General features: G+C 45.8%; 1 protein-coding gene across 4 annotated transcripts in view; it reads right to left on the reverse strand.

Annotated features, from left to right (window-relative positions):
* Nucleotides 1-14,131, reverse strand: part of LOC140385605 (inositol monophosphatase 1-like) — a 42,000-nt gene that overhangs the window by 11,655 nt on the left and 16,214 nt on the right. For all 4 annotated transcript variants that reach the window (XM_072467924.1, XM_072467925.1, XM_072467923.1 and 1 more), the window contains exons 3-7: nt 11,463-11,596; nt 10,806-10,910; nt 10,515-10,560; nt 9,537-9,645; nt 3,481-3,589 (exon numbers count right to left, since the gene is read on the reverse strand). In XM_072467924.1, coding sequence (XP_072324025.1) covers nt 3,481-3,589; nt 9,537-9,645; nt 10,515-10,560; nt 10,806-10,910; nt 11,463-11,596 — 503 coding nt within the window. The remainder of the gene's footprint in view (nt 1-3,480; nt 3,590-9,536; nt 9,646-10,514; nt 10,561-10,805; nt 10,911-11,462; nt 11,597-14,131) is intronic.

Here is a 14,131-nt window from a genome sequence, read left to right on the forward strand (position 1 = left end):
AAGAGAAGCAATCGCAAAGGATACCTTCGCTATGATTAGATAAGAATGGAATCAGACAACAGCAAGATGAGGCTGGAGAAGTGAGGTAGAGGATAGCGCGGTCAACTGTGTTGAAGGCTGCAGAAAAGGTAAAAGAGGACAAGGAGAGAGTTTATTTTGTCACAAATCCTTTGTCACCGACACAGGTTGTTATTTGTGACTTTGGCAAGAGCTCTTTTAGTACTGTAGCTGGGGCAAAAAAACAGATTGAGGCATTAAACACATGGAGTTCTGGGGAAGACGACATTAAACACATGGGGCGGAATTCTCTCCCCCTACGCCGGGTGGGAGAATCGCCGGGGCGCCGCGCGTGTCCCGCCCCGACGCCCGCACGCAATTCTCCCACCCCCCCCCCAAACCGGCACGGCGAGAATCACGGCTGGCCGCTGGGAGAATCGCCGATTGTAACGGACAAGTGGCGATTCTCCGGCCTGGATGGGCCGAGCGGCCTGCCCAATACGACGGGTTCCCACCGGCGCTGTCCACACCTGGTCGCTGCTGGCGGGAACAGCGCGGGAATGCTGGGGGGGGGGGGGTGGGGTTCCTGCACTGGGAGGGGGGGGGCCTCAAATGGGGTCTGGCCTGCGATCAGTGCCCACCGATTGGCCTTTCTGAAGCAGGACCTCCTTTGTTCCGCCGCTCCGCAAGATCCATCCGATATCTTCTTGTGGGGCGGCCTCGGGGAGGACGGCACACCACGCATGCGCGGGTTGACGCCGGCCAACTCGCGCATGGGCGGGTGACGCCAGTTACGTGGCGCCGGTGACACCAGCTACGCGGCGCTGGCCCGTCATTTACGCGTCGCCGCTTTTACGAGGCGCCAATGTCCGGCGCACGTAAATGACGTGACGCCGCTCCTAGCCCCCCGGGGGCGGGAGAATAGGGGGCTAGGAGCGTGCTCCGACGCTGCAGTGACACACTCCGGTTTTCACTCCGGCGTCGGCACTTAGACTCCCGATGGGAGAATTGCGCCCATGGAGTTCTGGGGAAGACGACATTAAACACTTTAAAGTTCTGGGGAAGACGAACAGAGTTTTGGGAGATAACAATTTCAAAGAATTTGGAAGGGAAAGAGAGGTTGGAGATGAGCAGTAATTTGCAAGAATGCTGGGGGTCAAGTGTTGGTTTTTTGAGAGGGCTGATACCGATGGATTAAAAGGAGAGAAGTTCACTACCCAAGGAGAGAGATTGGTAAACAATATCAACTAACATGGGGATCAGGAGGGTCAGCAACTTAGTGAGAGCAGGAGTCTCATGGACAAGATGAATTTGGGTTAAGAGAGATCAAGATCAGGGCTAGAATGATGGGCTTTAAGAAGGGAGGGACATGGCAGAGGAAAATGATTGGATGTTCTCGATCTTAATGACGAAAAGGTCCGTAGCTTCGCAAACATATTGTTTTGGGTTGAGGGTGTAGGAGACAGGATGGGGAAATTTAAAAATGACCAAGATTGCAATAGAGCAAAGAAGCCAAGTTTGTATTTGCAATCCAGGAAGATCAGGAATGGGGAGCAGTTTTAGCAGACAAACATAGAACCCAATAGTGCTTTATGTACTCTAGCTTGATGTGACGGCAGGTGGCAAAACCAGTTGTCCACCATTTCCCTTCAATTCTATGTCCCTTGGACTAAGGGAGAGGAAATGAGGACTGTACTAGCCAGACCGAGGCAGGGTAATGATTTCATTTGGGACTAGGATATTAAAAGGAGAGGAGGAAGTGATTGAGCAAATAATTGACTACAGAAACATTGTGGTGAACAGTGGGGGGGGGGGCTCAAAGACTGGATGGTTGGGATTTTGAAAACGCAGTTGGAAATAAGTTGAGGGGGGGATAATTTTGTTTCGGGTCAGATAAAGAAGGATTTGGGTTGGGGACATGGAAGTGAGTAGTGAGTGACACAAGGAAATTACCTGAGATGCCCTTATCTTTGATACAATGGGGCTAGCAAGATAACATGGAATGGCAAGGCCAAGGGGGTGGCCGTGAATATGGTTTGGGAAGTTTATATGGATGGAGTGATAGGGAGAATCAGAGGGCAATGAGCTCCAGAGGAGAGAGAGAGAGCATAATGAATTGAGATGGAGATTAAAATCACTGAGGACGAGAAGATGTTTGGTGAAGAGAGTGAGAAAAGATATCAGTGAAGCTGATTTGGTAGGGTGGTGGAGAATGATTAATTTGAATGAGGTGAAAAGGGTGGAACAAGGTGAGAAGATGAAAGGAGGAGAAACTGCCAGAGAAGGGAATCAGGCAAAGGTGAAATTTGATGATACATAGCACCATGACTTTCTTTACAGGAGTGGGTGGAAGGTCAAGCTAGGGATAGTGGTGTCATCATTTCTTAACCAGATTACCATTAAGGGAATGATGCAACCATCCACAATAGGTTCACAGACGAGTGAACAGGCATTCTGGAATGGGATGCATAGAGAGGTGGTGAGAACTGAGTCCACAGGGTCAGCAGTGGGTGGGGTAGGAAAGAGGCTTGCAAGATTAGCTCCCAAGTGAGCGCCGTGGGCAGGGATTCCGATGAAAGACTGGAATGGGGAAATTGGGTTCACTGTTTGTAATGCGTCAGTGTCAACTGCCCTTCAGAGGATGCCAGGTGACAGGGGAAATTGTAGGCTTATCTAAGAGGGAGTCAAGCCAGGGATGCTGATAAGAGAGCAGGGAGGTTGAGGAGTACTGAAGGGCTGGAATAGGGAATCGGGATGTTAGGGGCTGGTTTAGCAGACTGGGCAAAACAGCTGGCTTGTAACGCAGAACAAAGCCAGCAGCACAGGTTCAATTCCCGTACCGGCCTTCCGGAACAGGCACCGGAGTGTGGCGACTAGGGGCTTTTCACAGTAACTTCATTGAAGCCTACTTGTGACAATAAGCTATTAAAAAAGAACAATTGAGAGTGGAGAAGTGAAAGGAAGTATAACAATAAGACAGAGGTCTTGGAGGAGAAAAGAGAAAAGTAATAAAAGAGCAAAGGTGGAAATCGAGTGATGGACTCCACTCTCTCTCTCTCACTCGGATCATAACAATGACTTTGTCCCCTGCTCCACCTCACCTTTTCCCAAAGTCAAAACGATAGACATTCTAACTTACAGACTGAAAGTTTTTTAAATCCAAGTTTGAAGTCACTTATTCAATTTTTCCAGATGCTCTCTACCCTCTTATTTTTAAATGCGCACACAAATTATAGGGTGGAAGTCTACTAAAGTACATTTCAAATCGGACCGTTACTGTCCCTAGACAGCAGAAGACTTTCACCACACGAGTCTGGACTAGACTCGAACTCTGGTGCCAGAAGTGAAACCTCAGTTTATCCCGAGAGTTCCTAGCAAAGGAATTGTCAACACTTTATCACAGCTGAAGCATTACCTGAATGAAGAACAGCCCACAAACACAAGTTAATTTCTTATGCCATATGAGAAAGTTAAGATACATACCCATGGCTCGGAATAGAAATGAGTTTTTCCATGTTTGAAAGAACCGTCTTCATGATTTCTGGAGTGCGATTGGACCCAAGCTCAGTTACAATAAGTGCTTTGCTTATGTCTACAAAACGTTAAAGGCAAACAATTACTCAACTTAAACAATGGCATGATGAATATCATCTGGCTGCAAATCTTTTGCTCGGTCATAATGGCTTAGATACAGACAGCTCTCGAGTAACTTGCAAAGCATGTGTCAGTATTAGAAAATTGACTAATGAGAAGAGTAAAACACTTAACGCTCCTTAATTCTCTTGAGGAATTATTGGATTGTTCCCGTTCGAGATTTTCCCATCTTGGAAGCTTACTTCCATAAGCAACCAAAACAACCAGCACTCAAAAATCATGGGTTGACAAGTTTGTCAATTTTCGGATGAAGATCGGTAAAGGGTGAAGAGAAAGTTTTAGATTTTTTAAAATTCAATTATGGGATGTGAGCATCGCTGGTTATTGCCTTGAGAAGGTAGTGGTGAGCCATACCCACAGTGCTGTGAGTGAAGGAATTCCAGGTATTGATGTTCCCATGTGTCTGCTGCCCTTGTCCTCCTAGATCAGTGTTCTTCAAAGTCGGGGGCGCGACCCGCGGGCGGGTGTCGGGAGGGTCGCGGAGCCGCCGTCTGCGGCGCTCTCGATCGCGCAAATCCCCGCGCAGTAGCCGGCTTTTCATACCGCCGGCTGCAAGCAGCCCTGAACATGTTAAAAAAAAAAATTTGGCATCATTGCGCATGAGCGCGCGATGATCGGGCATGCATGCGCAGTACTGCTGTTCTTTTTAAACGTTTGTAGCTTTTTGTTTTACAAGTTCTGTAGTGGTTTTCATTCATTTATTTTATTAATTTAATTTTTATTTTTTTCATTTATTTTATTCACTTTTTTTACAAGTTCGGGGGGGGGTTTATTCATTTTTAAAATTTATTTTATTCTTTTTTTTTTACAAGTTCGGGGGGATTTTATTCATTTATTTTACTCATTTTATTTATTTCTTTTACAAGTTTTAGGGGGGGTTATTTCATAACATTTTACAGGAAAAAAATTCAGAACTTTGGACAGATGGAGACTCCATACTTTCCGACACCAGAAGGTTCCATTGGAGGAGCGTGTACGAGGGCCAAAGGGACCCAAAACCATTTCCTCCATTTTTGTCAGCAGCAAACAAGCTAAGAGAAAATGGTGGGTAGCGCAGGTTGGCTGGTGTGGGCCGAGAAGGTCGGCCGGCGTGGGTCGCGAAGGTCGGCGGGGTTGGGTCCCAAAGGTTGGCAGGTTGGTAAAAAATGGGTCCCCGGAAAGAAAGTTTGAAGAACACTGTCCTAGATGGTATTGGTCTTGGTTTGGAATGAACCATTCTGATAAATCTCTGCACCTTTTTAAAAACCCGAAAACCCTCCTTTGAATGATCACACTTCCAACAATGTAGCTCTGATCCAGTAGTGCAATGACATGGTTGTGCCCTTTTTTAAAAAAGAAAATTCATAACGATATTTAGTTTTGATTTTTCTCCAATTTCACCCCGATAAATTCCTGAAATTATCCAAGTTGGTTGGACTGTATATTTGGAGACTGAGGATTTTCTTTTTAAAAAAAAAAAACGTTTTATTAAGGTATTTGTAATTTTATAATAACAGTAACAACAACAGTAAACAATGCAAATCCAAGTATAAACATATTGCATAAATCATTTCCATCCCTAACAAGTCCCTCCTATCCTAAATAGAAAATAGCCTAACTTCCACCGCCCCCCTTTAATTTTTCTGCCTCTGCTGACAGTTAATTTTCCCCAAAGAAGTCAACAAACGGCTGCCACCTCCAGACGAACCCTAACATTGACCCTCTCAGGGCGAACTTCAATTTCTCGAAGACTGAGAAACCCAGCCATGTCGCTAACCCAGGTCTCCGATTTCAGGGGCTTCGAGTCCATCCATACTAGCAATATCCGTCTCCGGGCTACCAGGGGGGCAAAGGCCAAGACGTCAGCCTCTCTAACCCCCTGGACTCCCGGATCATCCAACACTCCAAAAATCGTCACCTTTGGACTCGGCACCACCCGTGTTTTTAGTGCCGTTGACATGACATCTGCAAAACCCTGCCAGAATCCCCTAAGCTTGGGGCATGCCCAAAACATATTGACATGATTTGCTGGCCCCCCCCTGCACACCTGTCCTCTACCCCAAAGAACTTGCTTATCCGGGCCACCGTCATGTGTGCCCGGTGAACTACCTTAAATTGTATCAGGCAGAGCCTGGCACATGAGGAGGATGTATTGACTCTACTCAAGGCATCCGCCCACAGACCTGCCTCTATCACCCCCCCCCCCCAGCTCATCTTCCCATTTGTCCTTTAGCTCCTCTATCTGAGTTACCTCCGACTCCATGAGTTCTTTGTAGATATCCGATACATTCCCCTCTCTCACCCCCGTTCTAGAAACGACACTATTCTGTATCCCCTGCGGCGGTAGGAACGGAAAGGTCGAAACCTGCCTCCGCAAAAAATCGCGTGCCTGCAGATACCCGAATCCGTTTCCTGCTGGCAATTCAAATTTCTCCTCTAAATTCTTCAAACAGGGGAAGCTCCCATCTATGAATAAATCCCCCATTCTCTCAATCCCTGCTCTCTATCACCTCCGAAACCCCCCATTCAGCCTTCCCGGACAAACCATGATTGTTACAAACTGGAGCCAAGACCAATGCTTCCTCCACTCTCATGTGCTTCCCCCACTGCCCCCAGACTCTCAGGTCCGCCACTACCACTGGGCTTGTGGAGTACCAAGCCGGCATGAATGGCAGAGGTGCCGTTATCAATGCCCCCAGACTTGTGTCCGTACACGATGCTGCCTCCACTCGCTCCCACACCAACCACCCACCCCCCCCCCCAACATCCACTTCCTAATCATGGCTATATTTGCCACCAAGCAATAGTTGCCAAAGTTCGGCAGTGCCAGCCCACCCTCGCCTCGACTATGCTCCAGCAACATTTTCTTCACTTGCGGGGTTTTACCCGCCCACACAAATCCCAAAATCACCTTGTTTACCTGTTTAAAAAAGGCCCTTGGGATGAAGATGAGGAGGCACTGGAAAACAAACAGAAACCTGGGGAGGAACGTCATTTTCACGGTCTGTACCCTCCCCGCCAGTGACAGCAGGAGCATGTCCCACCTTCTAAAGTCCTCCTTCATTTGCTCTACTAGCCGGGTCAGATTTAGCTTATGTAATGTCTCCCACTCCCATGCCACCTGGATTCCCAAATAGCGGAGGCTCCCAACACTCTAAACTTTGCTCTCCCAGTCTCCTCTCCTGGCCCCTCGTCTGGATCGCGAACATCTCACTTTTCTCCATATTCAACTTATACCCCAAAAAACAGCCAAATTCCCCTAAGATCCGCATAATCTCCCACCACCCCGTTCCAGTCCCTAGATGCTCTTAGCGCCATTGCCAGTGGCTTTATGGCCAGGGCAAACAACAGCGGGGAGACACCCTTGCCTTGTCCCTCGGTACAGCTTAAAATAGCTACTGGTGCCTGGTACAGCAGCCTAACCCAATCAATGAAGTCCTGCCCAAACCCAAACCGTCCTACACCTCCCACAAATAATTCCACTCCACCCGGTCAAAGGCCTTTTCCACATCCATCGCAACCACTACCTCCATCTCCCTCCCCCTCAGGGCATCATGATAACATTTAAGAGCCTTCTAACGTTGGCCGTTAGCTGCCTGCCTTTGACAAACCCCGTCTGGTCTTCCCCTCTCACCTCCGGGACACAGTCTTCTATCCTTGAGGCCAATATTTTAGCCAACAGTTTAGCATCAACATTCAATAGGGAGATTGGCCTGTATGACCCGCATAACTCTGGGTCCTTCTCCCGCTTCAGGATCAGTGAGATGGAGGACTGCAACATTGTTGGGGGAAGAACTTTCCACTCCCTTGCCTCATTAAATGCCCTCACCAACAGCGGGCCCAGCATCTCAAGAGAACGTCTTGTGGAATTCCACTGGGTAGCCGTCCGGTCCCGGGGCCTTGCCCGACTGCATGGCCTCCAGCCCCACTGCTATTTCTTCAATTCTAATCGGCGCTCCCAACCCCTCCACCAACCCTTCCTCCACTTTCTGAAGCTTCAACTCACCCAGGAACTGCCTCATCACGTCTACCTCAGCTGGGGGTTCGAACTCGTATAGCCGGCTATAAAACTCCTTAAACACCCCGTTCACCCCTGCTGGGTCCAAGACCGTGTTCACAGCTCTGTCCTTCACTCTACCTATCTCCCTGGCCGCCTCCCTTTTCCTCAGCTGGTGTGCAAGCATCCTGCTGGCCTTTTCTCCATACTCGTACATCGCACCCCCTTGCCTTCCTCAACTGCTCCACCGCCTTGCCTGTGGATAACAGACCAACTCCATCTGTAGCCCCTGGCGCTCCTTCAATAGCCCAGCCTCCTGGGCCTCTGAATATCTCCTGTCTACCTGGAGTATTTCCCCAACCAGCCTATCTATCTCTGCTCGCTCCACTTTTTCCCTATAAGCCGTATCGAGATTAGCTTCCCCCCTAATCACTGCCTTCAGCGCTTCCCAAACCGTTGCTGCCGAGACTTTCCCAGTGTCATTTATTTCCACAAAATTCTGGATGGACTCCCTCAGCCACCCACACACCCGTTCGTCCGCTAAAAGCCCCACGTCCAATCTCCATTGCGTGCGCTGACTGCCCTCCTTGCTCACCCGTAAATCCACCCAATGTGGGGCATGGTCCGACACAGCAATCGCCGAATACTCGGTATCAGCCACTCCCGCCAGTAAAGCCCTGGTCAAAATTTAAAAATCGATCCGGGAGTATACTTTGTGCACATGGGAGAAAAAAAAACTCCTTCACTCTTGGCTGTCCGAACCTCCATGGGTCTACCTCATCTGCTCCATGAACCCCTTTAGTTCCTTTGCCATGGCTGGCACCCTCCCTGTCCTTGATCTCGACCGGTCCAACCTTAGATCAATGACCATATTAAAGTCCCTCCCGCCATGATCAGCTTATGCGAATCTAGGTCCAGGATCCTCCCTAACACCTGTCTCATAAATTCCACATCGTCCCAGTTTGGTGCGTATATAGTCACAAGCCCCACCGGCATCCCCTCCAGGTTTCCGCTCACCATGATGCACCTACCCCCCACGTCCGCCACTATTTTACCTGTCTCAAATGTCACACGTTTGTTGATCAGGATCGCGACCCCCCTAGTTTTAGAGTCCAACCCAAATGAAACACTTGGCCGACCCACCCTTTCCTCAATCTGGTCTGATCTATTACCCTCAGGTGTGTCTCCTGTAGCATTGCCACGTCGCCTTCAATCCCCTCAAATGCACGAACACACGAGTCCTCTTAACTAGCCCATTCAGCCCTCTAACGTTCAATGTGATCAGCATAGTCGGGAGGCTTCTCCCCCCCCCGGGCCGATCAGCCATCACCCTTCTTAGACCAGCCTCCAGCTCGCGTCCCTGGCTTCCGTAGGCCCGCCTTCGGGCATCCACCGTCCTCGACCTCCCATTTGTCTCCCAGACTGAGGATTTTCAAATGAAAACATTCTTTTGCATCCCCCTAACAATCACAAGGGAGAAACAATGCATCTGACTACAAACGGTATCTTTTCCCGTTAATGTCACCCAATTGAAACAACACAAATCTAGGATGTTGATTCAAAATCTGAATTCGAATTTCAATAAGCATTTTTTAAAAATCAAATCGATAAAGGTACTTGCATTTGTAACATGACTAAATTTATGAAGACTGGATAGTAAATACTGTCATATTGGTATAATTTTTGAGTGTTAAAATTCCAATCATAAATTAGCTTCTTCACACTCTCGCTTTTCCACTATTTAACTCAGTATCACACATGGCCATTTGTATCTCTGGTGACCCAGTTTCATTTTTGCCATTTCAAAAGACAAGGGAGCTTCAAACTTCCTCTTCATAAATACTTACCAAAGAAACTATGCTAATTTACCATCCTCACAACCAAAAGCAATTGAAAGATACTAACTCACCTTCTTGTCCAGATACTTTCAATTGTTTGCCATTGCAAAATGCACCATGCCCCCTTCGAGCTGTGTACATCTTGTCCTCCACACAGCTATATACAATCCCAACTTCACTCTACGTGCAATATATAAGAAATGAGACACTCAGTACACTATGAAATACATTAGCTTCATCTGTTACAACTAGCTGTGTTGAATTGAACAAACAAATATGGAGACACAATTCAACAATAACAACTACATTTATATGCTGGCTTTAACATAGTAAAAAGCACCGAGGTGGTCAGTCAAAATTTGACACCAAGCCAAAGAAGGTGGCAAGTAACCAAATGCGTGGTCAAGGAGGTCGGTTTTAAGCAATGTAAAATGATAGAGAAGTAGAAGGGTAAATTTTAGTGAGAAAATTAGAGAGCATAGGAGTTGGACAGCTGAAGGCATAACCATCAACGGCAGGGCAAAGGATGTTGTGGGGTGCACAAGAGGCTGGAGTTGGAGGAATGCAGGGTTTCCGGAGGGTTTTTAGAACTGAAGGAGCTTACAGAGGTAAATGAAAACACAAAAAATACTGGAACATATGGCCTCAGGTTTGCTCTGCTCTTCTATATCATCCATAGCAGCTCTTCTGCCTCAACTCCACTTCCCAGCCTTCACTTCATATCCCTTGATTCCCCAAGACACCAAAACTCTGTCTACTCTCAGCCTCTCAGTCAGAGAGGAGAATTCAAAGATTCACAGCGCTTAGCGAGAGTATGATGAAAGGCCATGGAGAGATTTTCCATTCGAGTTGTTGGGACAGGGAGCCCAATGTAGGCAAGCAACACATAAATCCTAAAACATGTGAAATTGAATGTCAATTCCATAATCTTATCAATTCCTGCCCAGCTTATTGCACATTGTTTACAACTATCAACAATTGTCTCAATTGCTTTACAACATTAAATGATTTAATGCAAGATATATTCAGAGCAAAGTTATGTGCATTACCTGTTTATTCACAGTGAAGCCAATCGAAACCGCGACAAAGGGAAACCTGAAAGAAAATTGCCGAAGTTGAACAAACTATATCCATTTCCATTAACTTCACACCAATCAACTTGAAATCTTTTTTAAAAATATTTAAAAGCTTTGCTGTGATGCTTAGAAATACAGAGCCATGTTCAGACAACACTCCCTATGCATACACTAGAAAATCAGCTTCAATTAGTCAGATCTACACAGCTTATAAAGTACATATTTCTCCATAAAGATGAAGCCTTTCCCAGCCAAATAGCATACCTGTGAACAAAGTTAGTGGTCCCATCAATGGGATCAATTATCCACGTTGGATTGTCCGTTAATATACTCGGTGCTCCATCTGCAACTGACTCTTCACCAATAAAACTGAAATAAATAAAAGTTACAGTAGGGCATTGAAGTTCTGAACCGCCGTGTAGTATACCTGAATGCCACAGAATTTTCACATTTCACCAGCTGTCACTAACACCTACTGTCTGCCACATACTGAATCCTGTATTACACAAGTTACGGCCCACAAGCTCAAATTCTCAAAGACTCACTGCTTCATTACCATACCAAGACCAACGTTTTTCACCAAAACAAAACTTTGATGAATGTGAAATTACATCAGCAGTTGCCTTTTTCTGATTAGAATCAACGGGGAAAAAATATTCTGGAAGAAAACTCTCTCTTCCTTCATCACATAGAAATATTACAGCAAAGAAAGGCCATCTGAACCATGTCTGCACAACTGTCAAGTTTTGTTCAGGGCACAGAGAATATTCCAAATATAGATTAACATTGCCATTTCATCACAAACTAATATGTACATTAAATTTAATTTGGAACTTACTGTTGAGCATAGTGGTATATTTATATGGTGCAGTAGAGCTCCGAATTACACCACATGCCCAAACTATTACAATAATCCTTTACCTGTGAGAAGGAAATTTTTCCTTTAAGGTGCTTATAATCATTTTTTCTACATTTTGATCAGTCTCGGTCACCAGGTCTGCAGGGGAACTTTTAATCTGAACAGTCTGTTCTTTTCTCAAAGCATCACAAATAACCTATGAAGAAAATATAAGTAATTTAACAAAAGAGAGATTAACAGAAGCTGTTTCATTCATTCAAGCTTGTAGTTTCCTCCAGGAATTTGCTTTCTGAGTCTCTTTCAAGATATAATATATTGAGAATAAAAATGTCAATTTCTTGCATTTTAAAGAATTTTTGGAGGGTAAAAGGGATGTAGATTTAAAAAAATATATATTTTTGCCTCAACTTTGCATTTATTAAAGGTTTGAGAAATTAACAATTTTGATAAGTCAAATAAGAGATAAACTAAACATATTGCAATTTAGCAAAATCATTCTCAATGAACCAACACTTGTTCAAATGACAAAAATAGATTTTAAAACAAAATTCAAATAATCAACTGATCAGAAACTATACTTCGATGCTTTCTTACTATTGCTAAAAATAACAGTACTTCTGTAAATTTATGTATTAACAGCAGACAGATTCCAAAATGCATTTTGAAAGAGAAGAGCGGGGGTGGGATTCTCCAATAATGGGGCTATGTCCCCACTCCAGCGTGAAAATGCAGGCGAATCGCTCTGGACTATCCTGAAGAAAGTCCAGAGTGATTCGCCTACGTGGAGGGGGCTAGCAGGGCCCCAGAGTAGTCCTCGCAACTCCAGCTGTTGATACGGGGCCCTGCACTTCTGGTCGGGGGTCCGTGCATGCGCACGGCGGCAGCCTGCATTGGCTGCACGGCATGACATGGCGGACCCACACCATGGACTGGCACCAAAAAGATAGACCCCCCCACTGAGACTGTGCGCGCCCGCGGATCGATGGTCCGCGATCGATAGCCTAGCCGTCTGCGAGGCCCCCCCCCGGTGAACGATCCCCCCCCCCCCACCAGGGCGGTCGCGGACTGAGTCCATGGTGGGAACATGAGAGAACCACGAAGTAGGAAACTTGGCCGGTTACACTTGGCGAATCGCCGCAGGGGGCCCCCTCTGTCAATGGCCCACGACATCGCGCTTACGCGATTCGCGCCGATTCTCCGGGGGCCAGAGAATCGCCCATTCTCCGCCCCCGCACCAAAATCGGGATCTGCGCGGAGGGTCAGAGAATCACGTCCAGGATATGCATGAATCAAGTCATGTAAATATTTAGAAGTTTAATCAGTGAGTGAAAGAGGCTGCTCCCCCCTCAAGAGTTCTGAACTAATTATGCCAACTCCCTTCACTTCCATGTGGAAAATCTGCAGCAACATATATAAATATGCTTTTGTGTTTAAATTTCATGTGTTTCATAGTTAAAAGGAAACTAGATGATGAACAAATATGGACTAGATTTCTAAGGGTGGTTTTTGGCTAAGAATGCAAAGAATTAGTTATGCAATGCAGCGCAGTTAACACCCCATCGTAGTGGTAGGGCTGACTCTTAAAAGCTGTGATACTGTTATTTGATATTTGATCGAAACTGCAGTCATGATAGCTATTGGTTTTATTTGCCAATGTATTTAAGTGAAGTTTACAGATTAACAATATTTTGTACCATCAATCCCACAGAATGTTTAATCATAGATCATGTCAAGAGACAAACCAAAGCCATGTATTCATAGTACAAACATCCAATTTAATTTTTAAATTTTCAGTGATTCACATGAAAGTCATACTCTTTCACAGATGAAATATAAAATTCTGTATTCCATGTAGTTTGCTAGAAGTAAACTTCACATGCTATTTTTAGACCATTTGTGAATTCTTGAGTGGTCCTTACTCATAGGGAAAAGTCACAGTCTTACGTTTCTAGCAATGCTATAAGGAAACATTCCTATCATATGCGTTCCACTATCAGATCGTGAGCTGCATCATGGATAAGGACAACTTTATAACTTTGAGATTAAGAAATCATGTTTCACGGCACTGACTTTTGTAAAAATAGGTTGTCATGCTTCAGGAAGGAAGGAATCTTCACAGGAATCATTCTTGCTCAAGGGAATACCTAAAGGAACAATCCCATTGAGGTTACAAAAGGGGATTTAGAGACAATGGGCTGGATTTTAGGCTTGGGGAAAGCCCTCTTGACCAGCTTTCCATGCTCATAGCTCACTGGTCCCAGCAGTACCACCAGGAGCAGTGGCCACTGCCGGGATTCCATCCCATCCCCAATGGTGATCATTGAAGGGGCCGATTGCCAAGGTAAGTGGATAGATGTGATCTGGGAACACCTTGGAGGACAGGTGGGTTAAATCTCAGCAACGGCAGGAGGAGGCCCATTAATTGGCCACTCAAGGGACTAGGTTACCCTGGAGGCAGCCGGGTAGGTGCAGACAACAGCACCCATAGTATGACCAAAAATCCAAAATGAAAATGGGAAGGAAATAAATACACTTTATCTTCCTTCAGAAACACCACAGCTTGGGAACACAAAGCTGTGCTCACAGAACGAGAGTCATTGAAGTTTTGGTTTGCCAGAGTTTAAAACAGTTAAAACATTGGACTTCTGATGTGGTATATGAGCATTATGAATGCATTCTGAGCTAGTCTTATAAAATAAAGAAAAATTTGAGTTCAAATGATTTTATCACA

Source organism: Scyliorhinus torazame, chromosome 11, assembly GCF_047496885.1.
Source record: "Scyliorhinus torazame isolate Kashiwa2021f chromosome 11, sScyTor2.1, whole genome shotgun sequence".
NCBI classification, from domain to species: Eukaryota; Metazoa; Chordata; class Chondrichthyes; order Carcharhiniformes; family Scyliorhinidae; genus Scyliorhinus; species Scyliorhinus torazame.